This window comes from Melanotaenia boesemani, chromosome 23, assembly GCF_017639745.1.
Source record: "Melanotaenia boesemani isolate fMelBoe1 chromosome 23, fMelBoe1.pri, whole genome shotgun sequence".
Classification (NCBI taxonomy): Eukaryota; Metazoa; Chordata; class Actinopteri; order Atheriniformes; family Melanotaeniidae; genus Melanotaenia; species Melanotaenia boesemani.
Genome location: NC_055704.1, coordinates 9,909,443 through 9,926,344, shown reverse-complemented (window position 1 = coordinate 9,926,344; position 16,902 = coordinate 9,909,443). Strand labels below are relative to the sequence as shown.

The window sequence follows — 16,902 nt, the reverse complement described above, 5'->3', positions numbered from 1 at the left end:
CCAATGAATCATTCGAGCATAAAGAATGCTCCTAACTCAAGGCATGAACCAGTATTGTTCTCACACATGGTAACTTGGCAAAGGACCAATTTTTCTGACAAGCATAGACGCATAGTAAGTTTCTACTTTTTAGTTTCAGCTATGACAAATGTCAAAGATAACAGACATACATAAAATAGTATTTTTGCACCAACAAGTTTTTCTGTTTACGCATCTGTTGGTCAGAACATCATCAGAAATAGTCTTCATAAGAAGGGAGGCTGTCAAGAAGCCATTGTTAAGGAAGGAAATGAGGTAGAAAGGCTGAGGTATGCCACAAGACAGAAAGAACAGTACTTAATCCACCCCAGAGGTAGAACATTATTGAAGCAGTGTGGGATCTTCTGGATGGAGAACAGGGCGAAAGGATGAAAACAACCAAACAGCTTTGGTACCTCAAGAAGCCTGGAGAATTATTCCTGAAGACTACTTACAGAAAGGACAAGAAAATGAGCCTAAATAGGGGAAAGCTGTGTTCCTGAACACAGCAACTCAGATAAAATATTGACTTTCAAGTTCATTAAAATCAATTTGCTCTCTTTCCATTGATATCTAGACATGTTGCAGCAAAATTTTGCTTTTGTTTCTGTGTTCCTGGAAATAAGGTGTGGATCCAGACTTTTGCACAGTACTATGCTGAGCTTTGCTGAAGTAAAAATATACAGATACAATTTTTTAAATGAAGGACAAGAAAAATATTTAAAAACAACACACACACATACAAAAAAAAGCCTCTTCTGTCCTGTAAATCTCTATGGAGTTTACATCAGAAGTAAACTGGCACAGACACGGACAGTGGCCAGTCATGTAAACTATAAAACCGCAGCTATTTTTGAAAACAAACCCACTAGAACACAAAGTTTCTTGGGTTTTTTTTAAGTGTGGCACATTTACGGGACTTGTTCTTGGCAGAGTTTTGGAAAAAAAAATCTTTTAAAACTAAATTACAGACGGCTTCAAAGCGAAAGCTGTTTGTTCAGGCTTCCTGCCACTTTTATTTGAAGACAACTTCAGTTGCAGGAAGCTCAAAGTGTCTGATGGCAGCTTATGTTTATGCTTTTTGTTTTTTTCCCACTAGCCAGCCTCAGACTTTCTCCTCATCAGCATTTACTTTTTAAGACTCTGCATGTTGCCCCTGAGCAGGCTGTCCACTGTAAACAAACCAGTAGAGCTTGACACACAGTTACATTCTGATGGGATAAAATCAAACATTTCAATGTATTTGAATATTATTCACATTTCAATTAAACTTGTATTCATTCAAATAAAGTGACGTAAAAGGCACAGGCTGAAGCAAAATGCTTGTGTTTAAGCCTGTTCTATTGAACAAATTAAGCTACCCATCAACACAACAAAAAAACAACAAAACAGAAAAGTATCTAATAAATTCATAAAGTCAATGTAGAAGAAAAATAAATAATAAGATAAATAACACAAAATCCTTCACACATTATGAACTCTTATAACCCCGAAAAATCCCCTTTGAAACCATCCTTGAAAACCAAAAATGAGCCACAGGTTCTTAAATTTATATTAGCATCTTTCTATAGTTAAACAACATCTCTGAAATCATAGCTTGTCTCTTGAGTTGAAAAACACTTTGTATACTGACTGGAAGTAACCTTGATTTAGCTCTAGACATTACTTGCATTATTTTGTAATATACCAGATCATTGAATTTTATAACATATGATTTCATAAACAGTGGATGAGTATGTTTATAATAAAATGTATAATTAATGGTCCTTATGGTTCATTTTTATAGAAATATTGCATTATAAACCATGCTTTTATGTATTATGGCTGTCTCAGTGTTAACATAACATATCCAGTGTTTTTTGCTCTTGTTAGCTTGGAGATGAAGTGAAATGAAACTAAATGACATGATCCACTTTAGTGAGTAAATTATTTGGAAATGAAACACGCGCACGCACATACGTATTTTCTTCTCTACTTTGTCGAGCTAGTCCTGTGGTTTCACAGAAAAAGAAGAGAAGCATGAAAGGCCCCCTCTTTCCTCTCAGTGACTCTGTTTTTAGCTTCATCCTGAACTCTTTCTCGCCAGTGGTTACAGTTTGCCAGATGCAGAACAAAGATAACTGCTGTGCGTCGGTTAACATGCTGGGAAGTTTCCCAAAGTTGTGACATTGGAAAAAATCAGCCACTGCAAAAGGATCTGAAAATACAAAGGACGTGCAGACGTACTAATATGGATGGGCCCACATGTTTCTACATTACAGGAATATCTTTATTTACCTTCTCAATTAACTACTTAATGATGTCATCATTTAATTCAGTTTAGTTCAGTTTTATTTGTACAGCGACAGTTAGACAACATCACCTAAATGCTCTTTATATACAAATCAATTTGACCCAATTCATTGTCATCCAATCAGTATTCATACAAGTCAATTCATAATAAATAGCTAAGGAAACCAACAGATTATATTGAATCTTGACTTTGATTCAGACCCCATCCTTAGCATGCATGGGGTGACAGGCGACAGTGGAAATGGGGAGGAAAAACCTCCTGCAGAACCCGGCTCAGGGAGGGTGGTCATCGGCCTCGGCCGGTTGGGGTGGAGAGGTCAGGAAAGATAGGCCAACAGACACTCCAACTTTCATCCTGACAACTGGTTTTCAATTAAAGATCTTTTTGTCGTTAAAACTAGATTTATTTTAACAACAGATCTTATGTTTCTGTTCTCCAAAGTGAAAGTAAACAAATACCTTTCTTCAGGTATTAGTTAAGCATTAACTCCTATTTGCTAGTTCACTTTTTGTCCTGTGGAAATTATTTTTCACTCAAAACGTGGAGCTGTGAACATGCAGATTAGCTTTGCTTCTCCTCACCTGCTTCCCATCAGCTGCAAGGAATTGTATGCTAGTCTGACGAGACGTGTAATGGCAATCAACAGCGGAGGGCTGGTGAAGTTAGTTTTTCCAGCATGTAATACTGCTAGCACACAGCTAATAATGCGATGCTAAATGCTGACATTGCATAAACCTTATTCAGATCACATCCCCAGCCCTGACATGTAACAGGATCTTCTCATCTTTTAGGATTTTTTTTCTTCTTTCACTTGAAGAATTTTCAAAGATAATCTGTCACTAGTTTCATTTTCCTTACCCATGTCCAACTTTGTCTAAAAATAAACTTCTGCATTTCTATTTCCATCATAAACTATTGCTACTTACTGGACGTCATGATCATCGTTTCCTAGATGTCAGGGGAATTATATTTTTGGAAAGACCCACTCAACATTAAATGCATAACTACTACAAAAGTCTGCATGCATCTAGTTAGTTTTGCTAGAAATGTTAGTTTTTTTTATTAAAAAAAGACTGAACTAATCTTCAAGAACCTAAAAAGGTGTCTTCAAACTGCTTGTTTTGTCCATTAACATATCTAGAACTAAAACAGATTCTGTTTAACTATTATATAAGACAATGATAAGCTTAAAATCTTAACATCTGAGAAGCTTAACCATTCTGAGTTTCTATCATTAAATTCATAAAGCTCTGATTTATAAATGAGACACACACAGGATGCTTTCACCACAACCGTGGCATGTTTACAGTGTAAATACACCAGAAAGCTTCAGTGGATAGTTTGATTTAGGGTCAGTGTCCACACACAAACAACCAGTGATACTGGGCAGATAAATCATATATAAAAAGTGGACCACATTAGAACTGGACCACACAAACAAGACCATGTTGGGATTGTCAACAAAAAAGGCTGACAAAGGCTGAGAAATCAGTCCAGTTCTACCAACATGACACGTTGTACCAAAATATATTAAATACTCCATTAGTGGTTTGACACAATAATACTTAGTTACTCACCTGTTTCAATGGCCTCCTTCATGTACACAGCACAGTACGGGTTCAGCACCTCCTCATAATAAGCCAGACCAGGATCGATTTCAAAGTTGGAGAAACCAATCCTCAAAAACGGCGACATGTTTGTGGGTTACTATCTGACCTCCAATGAAATATCCAAACAGCTTCCAGGAATCCTTTAGGATGATGTCTTTGTCAGTCAGCAGTTTGAAGAGATGAGATTTGTCAGGAAGCTTCTATGCTGCTGTAAACCAGCTTTCCTCCGCTGCAGCTCGCACACACTACCCCTTTCCCTCAGAGGAAAGATGTGCTGGCACAGAGGGGGAGGAGGCTGAGAAAGAAGCTCGCTTTTTTTCCGCCCTTGAAGCTTTAAACAACCTGTGAGCGGAAGAGGCGAAGACAATTATTTCATCACTTGCATCACAAAATCTGACTGCAAACACTGAACTTGTGTCTGCTCCAGCTGGCTTAAAAAAGGGTTTAAAGCTGAATAAACAGACACATACAGACCCCATAGACTTCAAAATGAATAACAAAGTGAATAAATAAAAGCACACAGGTATCATAACAGAGGATGCTTGTTTTTATTCACCAAAACCAAAAGAGAAATAAACCAACCTCCTGAACCTCAGTGCAGCTGAAATAAAACCATCAACTTTAACACTTCTAAACAGCAGCTGCCATGCTTGGCAAAGTCTTTGAGCACCTCTCAGAGTAAAATAACCATGCTGCTTGTGGAATCAGTCATGAAAACGACTACAACACTGTGACACACCTGTAACATGCTTCCTCTCCTGCAGTCCTCTTCCCAGTGAGACAGTCTTCGATTTGGTGTTGGTCGATGTGATATTTGAGTCCTGCTGAAGAGCTGCATGTGTTTTTGTGTGCTTGGCTGTGTGTGTGTGTGTGTGTGTGTGTGAGTGTGTGCACAGAGGGAAGGTTGGGAGGTGACTATTAATAGGGCTGAAATACTAAACGCAGCTGAGGAATAAATGACTGCATACGTCTGAGTGTGCAGCGGTCTTCGCCATAAGCTGGCTGAAGACACCTTCATTACTGTAACGTTACTGCTTTAAGACAGTTGCTATGTTAAGTTTCCTGATGCAGCTCTTGTAAGCCAACAGGAAGATACACATGAATAGACTGACATTTACACACAAGTCACCAGTCCAGAGCTTTTTTCTCTCCTACTCTCATAAAAAATTCACAACAGTCAGAGCAGGACCCTAAAATTCAAACTGCATCATGATATTATGTTAACCTGAAACAACATGACTGTCATTTTGTTAGCAAATAATTTAGATGCCAGTTGCTGCAACAGCAAAAGCAAGAAGTGGGCAACAGCAACTTCCTGTGATTCTACTAACATTAAAAAACAAAAAAGTCAACTTAACTTAGCCCAATAAGAGACTGTCCAACCTGAAGAGGGGTTCCCAAACTTCTCTATGCAGCAGACCACCTGTGGAGGTATGTTTGGTCCAGCAGTACCCACCAAACATTTCATGCAGTAAAATAAGACAACAAGCATAAAGTGCTGCATTCACATAATTTACAACCAGATAAACACACTGATTAAGTCAAAAAGTTTCCTCATTGGCTTTTAACCTGGAATTAATAAAATTAACTAATTTTTTATTTATGATACTAAGAAATCCCCTGTATATCCACGGCTGGAAGTTTTAATAACAGAAAGTACCAGGGTCATTATTAGGGAAGTAGTACCAGGGTCATTATTACGGCAAGTAGTACCAGGGTCATTATTACGGCAAGTAGTACCAGGGTCATTATTAGGAAAGTAGTACCAGGGTCATTATTATGGCAAGTAGTACCACGGTCATTATTACGGCAAGTAGTACCAGGGTCATTATTATGGCAAGTAGTACCAGGGTCATTATTAGGGAAGTAGTACCAGGGTCATTATTAGGGAAGTAGTACCAGGGTCATTATTAGGGAAGTAGTACCAGGGTCATTATTACGGCAAGTAGTACCAGGGTCATTATTACGGCAAGTAGTACCAGGGTCATTGTTACGACAAGTAGTAACAGGGTCATTATTAGGGAAGTAGTACCACGGTCATTATTACAGCAAGTAGTACAAGGGTCATTATTAGGCAAGTAGTACCAGGGTCATTATTACGGCAAGTAGTACCAGGGTCACTATTAGGCAAGTAGTACCTGGGTCATTATTACAGCAAGTAGTACCAGGGTCATTATTACGGCAAGTAGTACCAGGGTCATTATTATGGCAAGTAGTACCAGGGTCATTATTAGGGAAGTAGTACCAGGGTCATTATTAGGCAAGTAGTACCAGGTTTATTATTACAGCAAGTAGTACCAGGGTCATTATTAGGCAATTAGTACCAGGGTCATTGTTACGGCAAGTAGTACCAAGGTCATTATTATACAAGTAGTACCAGGGTCATTATTAGGCAATTAGTACCAGGGTCATTATTAGGGAAGTAGTACCAGGGTCATTATTAGGCAAGTAGTACCAGGTTTATTATTACAGCAAGTAGTACCAGGGTCATTATTAGGGAAGTAGTACCAGGGTCATTATTAGGCAAGTAGTACCAGGTTTATTATTACAGCAAGTAGTACCAGGGTCATTATTACAGCAAGTAGTACCAGGGTCATTATTACAGGAAGTAGTACCAGGGTCATTATTAGGCAATTAGTACCAGGGTCATTATTACGGCAAGTAGTACCAGGGTCATTATTAGGCAATTAGTACCAGGGTCATTATTACGGCAAGTAGTACCAAGGTCATTATTAGACAAGTAGTACCAGGGTCATTATTACAGCAAGTAGTACCAGGGTCATTATGAGGCAAGTAGTACCAGGGTCATTATTAGGGAAGTAGTACCAGGGTTAATATTACAGCAAGTAGTACAAGGGTCATTATTAGGCAAGTAGTACCAGGGTCATTATTACGGCAAGTAGTACCAGGGTTATTATTACAGCAAGTAGTACAAGGGTCATTATTAGGCAAGTAGTACCAGGGTCATTATTACGGCAAGTAGTATCAGGGTCATTATTACGGAAAGTAGTACCAGGGTTATTATTAGGCAAGTAGTACCAGGGTTATTATTACAGCTACATAAAAAAGACCATGAAGATTCTCAACTAGTGCTCATCAAGTTAAGTTCAGATAAATGTTTGCAGCTTGTAACACACCTTCCGTCGCTCCTCTATCACACCATATTAAACACTGAACTAACAGATTTGAAAATATCTGACATTTTCAGACACCTGCTCAACTGTCTTCCTCCTTTAATCTTTTAATTCTGAATCCATTTTGCCACCATATTTTTTTGCATCTTTGCATGTGTTGATCATTTAAAGGAAATATTACCATCATTTTGACCAGTGGCCACTATCAGTGACAACTGACGAGCACAAATAATTTTTTCTCTGCACAGGTGTCAGTGATCAATCAGACCAATCAGTCACACCTATGTAATGCACCGAGATTTTTTTATTTTAGGTTTATTTTTATGCTTCTCTTGTGGGCCAGTCTGGGCCAGTCTGGGCATGCTTACAACTTTTCTGTTTTCTCACTCTCATCTTTAGCCTTAGTTCCATTTTCCGCAAGCAGCTTCTTTCAAGGAAAACACTCTTAAAAATCTGCTGTTTCACACACTTGACCTTCATCACTCGGCTGGGAGCCCGAGTCGGCTACACAGATGGTGAGCGCAGTGGTGCATTTAGCAGCTTAGGAGCTGCATATTTCTACTAAGAGATTATGTAAAGAAGTCACAACTGAAAGGATAATAAATGCTGAATTGACAAGCATCAGTTGCACACAAACATGATAGAGTAAATTCTTAAACTGTTTGCTGACGTTATGTTTACAAGTGTTCTTCGTCTTGATGTTCTTATATAAGTGACAGAAACATTATTAAATACTCATATTTAAATAATGTAAACCTTTGTTTTAAAAGTGACCTCTTTAGTTAATAAATCAAGCACAAGGCAGTACTAGAAAACAAAGTATTGTTTAAATCTTGTTAAGAATTCACAAACAGTGTTGCTGAAGAAAAAGGAATCATAACTACACCCCCTGCTTTTTGCATAACTCCACCCACTGCCGAATTTGAAAAATGCCTGAAACTGCAAGGGTTGTGGGGGAGGTGTGGGGTGATGAGGGAGTGGGGAGTGGGCGTGACGGGCTACACAGGCAGAAATGATTGACAGACACCAGCTCAGCTCACATTCCTTCATATGTGTTGGTGGCCGTGGTTTTCTATGCCTGCACGGCGAGGACCCGTCTATCTGGAGGGAGGGGCTGTGGGGTTTTTTAAATTTTCTTGTGACGTAGATAACCTCTCTATGTCACAAAAAACATAACCTGGTTTTATCCTGTAGAAGGCGTTATGAGCCATTTTTTACCCACAAAATCCTCATTTTTAAAATAAACTAAAAATACAAATTTTATCAACATGGGGATGCACTACCCCTTTAAATGTTTTCTTCAAGGAACGCTAAAATAAAATAATAAAATACAGAAGCTGTAAAAATGTGGATCACTTATTCTAAGCTGCTGAAGAGCAGCCTTCCATGGTTTTTAGCTTATTTGTCTTTTTATTTAATGTATAATACTACAGACTAGTAACCAAAACATCAATACAACAAGGCAAGAGCTAGAAAAGTTGAACACAAAAAATATATTTTTAATGACTTGGTAGACTTTTTTTGTATCCTATTTAAAAATTTTATTTTAATAAACTTTAACTAAATTAATGCAGTCATATTAACTAATGGCTCAACCCATTAGACCATGATTAACCTGATTAAATGACATGCTATAGTGTTTAAAACTAAAGTAGTGACGCCCATTTCCATGTATAGATATAACACTGTCACCAAAAAAACTTGATTGTACATTTTTTGTTGTATAAACACATACTGATACAGATCTTGTTATTTTTAAAATATTACTCAGGCCCACATCTCAGCTATCAAATTAAAGTGTGTGAAGTGCACAGAGCTGCAGCTTCTCATGCAGGTTGAACCTTCCATACACGGCTGAGTTCTGGCAGGAGGTGTAAAACTTCCGGCGCTCATGATAAAGAAGTGTAACCACACTTCCTGTTTCTGAGAGTTTTTATTTTTTATTTTTTTAGTCTTACAGGTGGGGCTGCTGCATGCCCAAAACTGAAAAACAACATACCAACAAAAAAAAAAAAAAAAAAAAAAAAAATCTGATTGAAATTTTGGGAAGAGAATCACAGACGTGGTAAAATATGTTTATGATTTTCATTGAGAAAAAAAAAACTGCTAATGATAATATCAACACATGAAAGCATGTATTATAATAATTTAATATTTAAATTGGAAGTGAGTTTCCAAATATTTAGCTTAAGACTTCTGTTATAACAAACATCAATTGATCAAACTGATATGTAACTTAATATTAGTAAAGTCGGATCCGACCTTAAATCCAAGCTAACATAAGTTGTACACACAGTGATGCTGTGCAAAATGTAAATAAAACAGGATGCAATGATGTGCAAGTCTCAAACTACAAGTACATAAACACTATATCAGATGTTGCAGTTGAGACATTTTATCATTTCTTAGAAAATATGATCTCATTTTGAGTTTAATGGCAACAAAAGGCGGGAAAAGTAACTAGCTTGAGTTAAAAAAAACATCTAGAAGAGCATTGAGCATTGACAACTAATTAGAATAATAGGTAACAGCACTTTAGAGAGGCAGAGCCTCTCAGATGGAAGGGTTATGTGTTTATTTTCTGTTGGAAATAAAATAGTGGTCTGAGATTTGCAAGTCATTGCATCCTATTTTATTTCCATTTAACAAGATCTCACAATTTTTGGGAATTGTGGATGTATCCTAAGAGAATCTATATAATTTATAAAATTGGATCAGTGTTAAAATATATTCGAGAACTCAATAAAGTATCGACCTAATTGTAAAGTATTTTTGCTGTTTACCTTAATACCTAGTTTTACATAATGAACATGGCTGCAGACATTCAGCTTTAATTTGCGACTTTACTTTTCAAAATAAAGGAATAAAGAAGTTTTATGACAAAAACTGTGTATACACACAAGGGCACACATGTGCACATGTATTTACATAAACACATTCATCATGAAACAACATGCATGTGCACAAACCTGATTTTCACTCCCATTTTTGCCCATGAATGGACGTGGACACTTCTCTAGTCATTTACATATAAAATGATTGTTTGCACATCAACTACAGCATATTTTTTATGATGTTGTACATTGCTGGTAGGGCTGGGCAATATATCGAGATTTTCAAATATATCGAGACTTTATCAGACGCAATATCGAAGGAAGGAATATTGTTTATATCGAGATAGCTTGTTTTTGGTTAAAAGCATCTTTTCTTTTTTGCATTTTGCACAGCTGTATTTTTATTATGGTCATTGAAAAATATTTTTATTTAATTTTGTTTTAGGAGTATTTAATTTAATATAAAGGTACTTTAATTTCAGTCAGATGTTTTAATGCACATGTGCTGCTGATCCTTAATAAAAGTGTTTCTAGTAATGAAGGCTGTCAATTAGAACTTTCTCTTTGGTTACTTGACAAAAATATATATATATATATATCGAGATATATATTGTATATCATGATTCAGGTAAAAAATATTGAGATATAAGATTTGGTTCATATCGCCCAGCCCTAATTGCTGGAGTACAAACTTATGTCATGTATACATGCAGATGACAATAAGCTAAACTGAACTGAACTACATCACAACTAAGTAGACCTGACCATAGAATAAATGAGGAAGAAGTGCAGTTTCACCAAATGTGAAAGTGGGATCCTCCTCAGCGAAGCAAAGAAAAGGAAGTTTGTTTCATTTGGTGGTCTCGGTTCAGGAATCTGAATGAGTCAATCTGTAAATACTCTTCTTTTTAAAGGGCTCATGGCATGCTTTTCTGTGACTTTAAATGCAACCTCCATCACACTGTAGTGTGACCTGTACGAGTCCCTAAAGTGGCCTGCATGCGCAGAAGACAAGGAGTCACTCTGTGGATACGGAGTCGTAACCAGGTGCAAATTTCTGATGTCTGTCTCACTTCAATGATGTAAAAGCTGGATGAAATGCAACATGACCGTTCAGATTGAGGTTGCTTTGAAAAAGACTGGATATGCATCCGGTTTGGTACCACATAAGAAAGTGGCCTTTAAAAAAATCTGATCTGTGCTTTTCAGATTGTCATAAAAAGATCTGATATGGGTCACATATGGGCAAAAAAGTGACATTTGAATCACTTTTGCCTGCAATGTGAACAGAATGTTTTCTGGCTAAGTTAAATGATTAAAATTATATATTATCACATTAAACATCATCCAAAGCTAAAAAATAATAAAAAAGAAATTAAATAAAAATAGTTGCAAGGGCAAGTTACTGTTTTTAGCTTCCCAAAATCCAAGACTCAGCGATCTTAGAATCATGAATGCAGTTTGTCTGTCCAGCAACATGTTCAAGAAAATGGATTTGTTTGCAACTGTTTTATTAGCAAGTCCCAGTATGAGACTGATGCTTAAAATTGTGGTAGTTCCAACCCTAAAGAGACTGAACCTCAAGCAGAGTGTGCAACTGCTTCAGATGTCTGTGTTGTGTTACAGTGGAATCAATGTGTTTTTGTACAAACTTCATGTGTACACTGATTCATACGTCACCCAAAGAGGCTAAAGTTAACACATGTTAGCACATGTGCTCACAGGGCATCTGGACGTGTCCATTTGTTTCTTCCACAGCCATTAAAAGTCATACTCTGGCTCAAACATGTATGGCTTGATCTGAGGTGTTATGTTTGAAAACACTGTGTTTGTGAGAGGGTTTTTCTTTCTCATTTTGCTTTATTTATAATTTTTAGCTTCCTGACCGACAATGGGAACGTGTATATTCACAAATCACCCCCATCCATCATGGAATGCAACCAATCAGAAGACACTTTAACCAATTCCCCCACAAAGAAGCTCTCCTTTGTTCAAAAACAATTACAACCTTTTTGGACTTATGATGGGTGCAAAACTAATCTAGAGGCACCCAAGATTAGGACTTAAATGTGTGGAAATGATTGCACTGGAGCCAATTAAGATGCGTTTTGCAGCCATAATGCGTCTTGCAATTCTGAAATCTGAACTGATGATCTTTTAACAAACTAAAAGCAACACATTTCTGTGTTGGTACCACATCATGTAACCTTGCAGTAAACCTTACCAGGCAACAATGCATTAAATACTCAAAGCACGATTTGTAAGAGGCTTGGATGCACTTTTCTGCAGTAGTGTATTCTATTTTGGGAGGGATTAAATTAGCTTAAATTAGAGAAAAACCTAATAATTAGGCACTTTAATTTCCTGGAAAATCCTTCAATGATGTAAGTGAATAAAGCTACTTTATACAGTGGTTGACCTTTTTTTTTTTTTAATTCTGAAAGCACAATTATTTTTACAAATATCAGCTCCTGGAAAACAATTCTTGCTGAATACCCATTTGTTTTAATCTGTTAAACTTCATAACAATCAGCTCACTAGTTAATTGCTTATTGCAATCTCAAATCTAATCCTTATATAAACCAACAAAACAACAAATGAAGCCCTTTATACAGTACAGAAATCTAGCAGACAAGCCATTTGCTGGTGCATATATATTTAAATAATTGTCTTTACCCTGCAGATTTTGAGCCCATGTAATTTAAAAACGTGCCTGTGGTGACGTACTAAAGGGATTAATCAGTCTATGCCCTCTTTCTTTGTCATAAAGCACCGTACTCTAAATGAGAGTGGATTTGGACAGGACTAACACTGGCGTCATTGTTAAAACAAGCTGCTGATCTTCATGTTATTTTGAAGCAAACAGCAGCTCATGTGCTTTAATTCAGCTACCAAAGGTTTTACCAAAGACTCTTGGATTGTTTTTATGGTTCTAGTTGGTTCTAGTGAGTAGATAAGAGTCTTTAATATTAAGCTTTATGAGCAGAAATTGTCAAATTCATATTTTCTTGTACTGATTTGTCTCTGCTTGTGGATTCAAAGTTCTTTAACCACCCATTGCTCTTCAAAAGCGTGCAACCCTCACTGATCCTCAAACAGACACAAAGATGTAAAGAAGGTCAAAAGCCAGTGCGCCTACGCTGGAGACCTTTCAGCCACCTTTTAATGACAGAGGGCTGAGTCCAACGGGCCTCCCACCTGACCCCCTGTAGCCACTGCCATCAAAGCACAGTGTGTGGGAGCTGTTTGAAGAGGAAGGAGGGTGGTCCAAGTGTAAGGTGGAAACCTTAAACTGTAGTTGCTGCTTTGGCAAGAAACCAGACCCGTAAAGCGCCCCTAATGTGGTCATTCAAACAGAAGACAGCATGCAGACAAAAGAACTAAGCACACACCTACATCTGTGATTTATCCAGCTGCTTAAAGGTAACCCAGCTGTGTGGTTGTTATTCATGGTGACGAAACAAGATGCTGGAAAGGCAGTGTGTAATGCTTGCAAAGTCTAATTAATGCAAGGAGGATGCTGCGTCAAATCATTTAACACCATCAATTTGATATGTAATCTGAAAAACCATAGGTTCACAAATAATGGTGGGAAGCTAATGCTGCTAACATTAACTTTCTTTTTGGACAGAAATTGATTATTTAAACTTTAAAAAATAAACATCTATTGGTTAATATTGGTTATTAGCCATAACAACAGTATTAATATTGGTTATCAGTATCAGCCATAATTTTCACATCGGTGAATTCCTATTTACCTTTTTACAACTGTACGTTTTACAGGATGTATAGAAAAGGCTGCGGGCCCTGTTTAGTTTAGAGTGGAAGTATTATGGAAATTTTAATTTTTCCTAAAGAAAGATTATATTTAGGTCTCTATAACACAAGAATCCAGCTTATAGAACTGAAAATAAATTATTCAACTGTAGCAGATTTGTTTTACTAAAGCATCATCTGTCTTATTAAAAGCTCAACTCACCTGAAGCAGTTTGCAGAGTATCTTGGTTTAACATATAGAAGAATTCATCATTCCTTCTGCTACTGACTTGCTTTTAACTATAGTTAATGGAGTAACAGCCAAAAAACAGACTGGCAAATGTTTAGTTGTTTGAAATGAAGTTGTTTGACAGCAGACCCATGAAAACCTGAGTTAGATCCTGTGTACTAAAGCCGTCAAAGCTAACATTAAAATATATCTTAATTAATATCTGAATTAGTAAAAAACAGTGAGTTTTAGTTTATTTAATGCTCAAATGGCACATTTTAGATTTAATGTCACTTTGTTAAATAAAATACTATTAATGTGAAACTAACTGCATATACACTGAGATGCTGTACTTTTTTACAAATTAAATACACGTATTTACTTCAACTTTGTTGTTATATGCTTTTATAGAATAAGTTAATTTCCTCAAAATTCTTACTGTTATTCACAAAGACAATAATCAGCCATGCGGTGGAGGGCATGGTGAGCAGATTAATTCATTATAGAAATAGTTATGTGGAATTGCACGTGAGTGTTGCTTTAACAGTAATTATTGTAATAGTATTAGAAAAAACCACAGTAAACACTGGCTTGAGAATGTCAGAATAATGCTAACAAAATATCAGTGACATGAAGTTGTAACAAAGTACTATTACTATTTGATAGAATTTCTACTTGAGTAAAGTATGAGAATCATTTGTGCACAAATGAATATTATACTGATTAAACTCACAAACATGCTGCTGGCATATCAGTACATTGAGAAATATAATCCATCGTGTTTTACATGCTTAAACTAACATAATATTCAGGTAAATGGAAGTAGAACCCAAGTTACACTGAAAGCATCTCTGCTGCTACCACCCACTCAGTAATACTACAAGACATAGTACTTTCACTGGCTAACATTAAAAATAACCCCTTTAACCAAGTTTAAATGTTTTTCTTGTTCTTTTTCTTCATTAAGAAAAAGTGGGTTGGTTATTGTAATAGTAGGCGACATCCAGCCTGACACGTTAATAACAGAAACACCTTTCACATAAAAAAAAAACAACAACAACACGGAAGCTGATAAGGAGCGCAGTATTTCAGTCATTTTCCAAACTCGTCATTAAAAGTAAAAGTTTGAGTAAACAACGAGGACTAAACTTACTTTAGAAAGACAACAGTGCGCAGAGATGTTTGGTGCCGCTTATCTCCATCCGAGTATCAGACTGACGGAATGGAGGAGAGCTGTCAATGCGTTTCACCGTAAAATATGAAACGTTCACTGACTGAAGGAATGTTTAAACTTCATGCATTTATGCGGCAATAATCAAAGTTGGCTTCGACTAAAACAATGTAACGTGAGTATTACAGGCTTTGTGTTTGTTTCCCTCGATATCAGATTTAGATTTGTCCGTTTTAGACAGACTGTAACAAAGTATATTATACCAAATTAAGCGTTTCAAAAAATATTCACAGATGTCCCTCGCACGTTATCCAACAACAGTTCCGTTTTAATTAAAGAGTCCTACATTCCGAGGAACTAGTTAATGCAACTTAGATCTGACCACCTTCATACAAAGTGAAATTTACCCTGAAAGACAGTCAGTTAGATTAAATAAGAGAAGTGTTTGCTTAAGTAGTTTTGAGATTAATTTTAATATTTTTACCAAACAAAAACACAGATTTAACTGCAGTTAAAATTTTGCAGATTGTCTGCCTTGTTTTCCTTTTTTTCTAGTAAGTTGAGGGCAGCTGCATCATTTGTCCCAGGGGGGCAGTTTACAGGCACAGAGAGCCCCACATTGAACACAGACAAAACACGGAACATCCCAAATAAACACACACACACACACACACACACACACACACACACACATATATATATATATATATATATATATATATATATATATATATATATAAATTTAAGTAAATAATCAGTGAATAGTGGAAGGTTTTGTCATTGAGGAACTATCTATGGGGGAAGTTGCAGTGACAGGCTGTGATGCTGGTGCAGGGAAGGATCAAAGTTCAGATGCTGAACTGCTGTGGTGACAAAAGTGTCTCTCCTCCTCTGTGTCCTGTGTTTTGGACAGTGCAGTCCATATCAATGGAAGCCACACTAACACAGAATATGAGATACGTCAGGGGTCTGAGAGGATGATGTGGGCAGTTTTGATCCTCTGTTGTTCACAGAGGACAGACAGGTCTCTAACAAGATGTCCAATAATTTTTAGCAGGTCTTTATAATGGAGTTAAAATATATACATACATATATGTGTGTTGTTGTTGATGTAATTATTTATTTTTAAAAAAATTCAATGATTTCTTTACATACCAAAGTTTGAAACTGAGGTTTATAAAATGCATTGAGAAATGAGAAAATGTCTAACTAAATTAAAACATATAACAATATAACCTGAATAGGAAAATTTGGTCACATAATCCTGCTGATAGATAAAGCTACTTATATCAGAGCAACATTATTCAGTGGTAATTATCATCATATATTTGTATATCACTTATACAACCTACCTTATAGATATATTTTGTATAAATATATATACAAAGCAACTCTATGAATGGAGAAGTAAACCGAGGAGCTGTAATTATTATGGAAGATATTACACCTAATGCCTCTCTTCTTATCCTGATGCTCTGAGTAAACCTGGACTCATTAGCCCAAATTACGTTCTTCTCTTGTCCAATCTTTATGCTCCCTAGCAAAAATGAAGCCTTTTTCTCCAGTTAGCCTCACAGATTAGTGGTTTTCTTATGGTTACGCAGCTGTTCAGTCTCTTGAGCTTCTTTTGCATTGTGCATGTGGAAATGTTCTTACTGTCACTATTAAACTGAACCCTGAATTCTACGATTGTTTACTTGTTTTGATTTTACCAAACGTTTAAGTGATTGCATATCACCATCATTCAGGATTTTTTTCTGAGTCCGACCACGTTTCTTCCTGGAAGACACATTGTAAAAATGCGCTGAACAGTTCTTAACCCAGTTTTAGTCATTTCTGTAAATTTCTTAGATGTTT

At 36.5% G+C, this 16,902-nt stretch overlaps 1 protein-coding gene across 2 annotated transcripts in view; it reads right to left on the bottom strand.

The window, feature by feature from the left end:
- prkcq (protein kinase C, theta) overlaps positions 1 to 15,120 on the bottom strand; it is a 29,822-nt gene extending 14,702 nt beyond the window's left edge. Inside the window, exons 1-2 of one of the 2 annotated variants that reach the window (XM_041978051.1) lie at positions 15,028 to 15,120; positions 3,889 to 4,263 (exon numbers count right to left, since the gene is read on the bottom strand). In XM_041978051.1, coding sequence (XP_041833985.1) covers positions 3,889 to 4,006 — 118 coding nt within the window. In that variant the 5' untranslated portion in view covers positions 4,007 to 4,263; positions 15,028 to 15,120. Of the gene's footprint in view, positions 1 to 3,888; positions 4,264 to 4,660; positions 4,743 to 15,027 lie in introns of those variants that run through there. The other variant, XM_041978053.1, reaches the window with a different exon arrangement.
- Between the last annotated feature and the right edge of the window lie 1,782 nt (positions 15,121 to 16,902).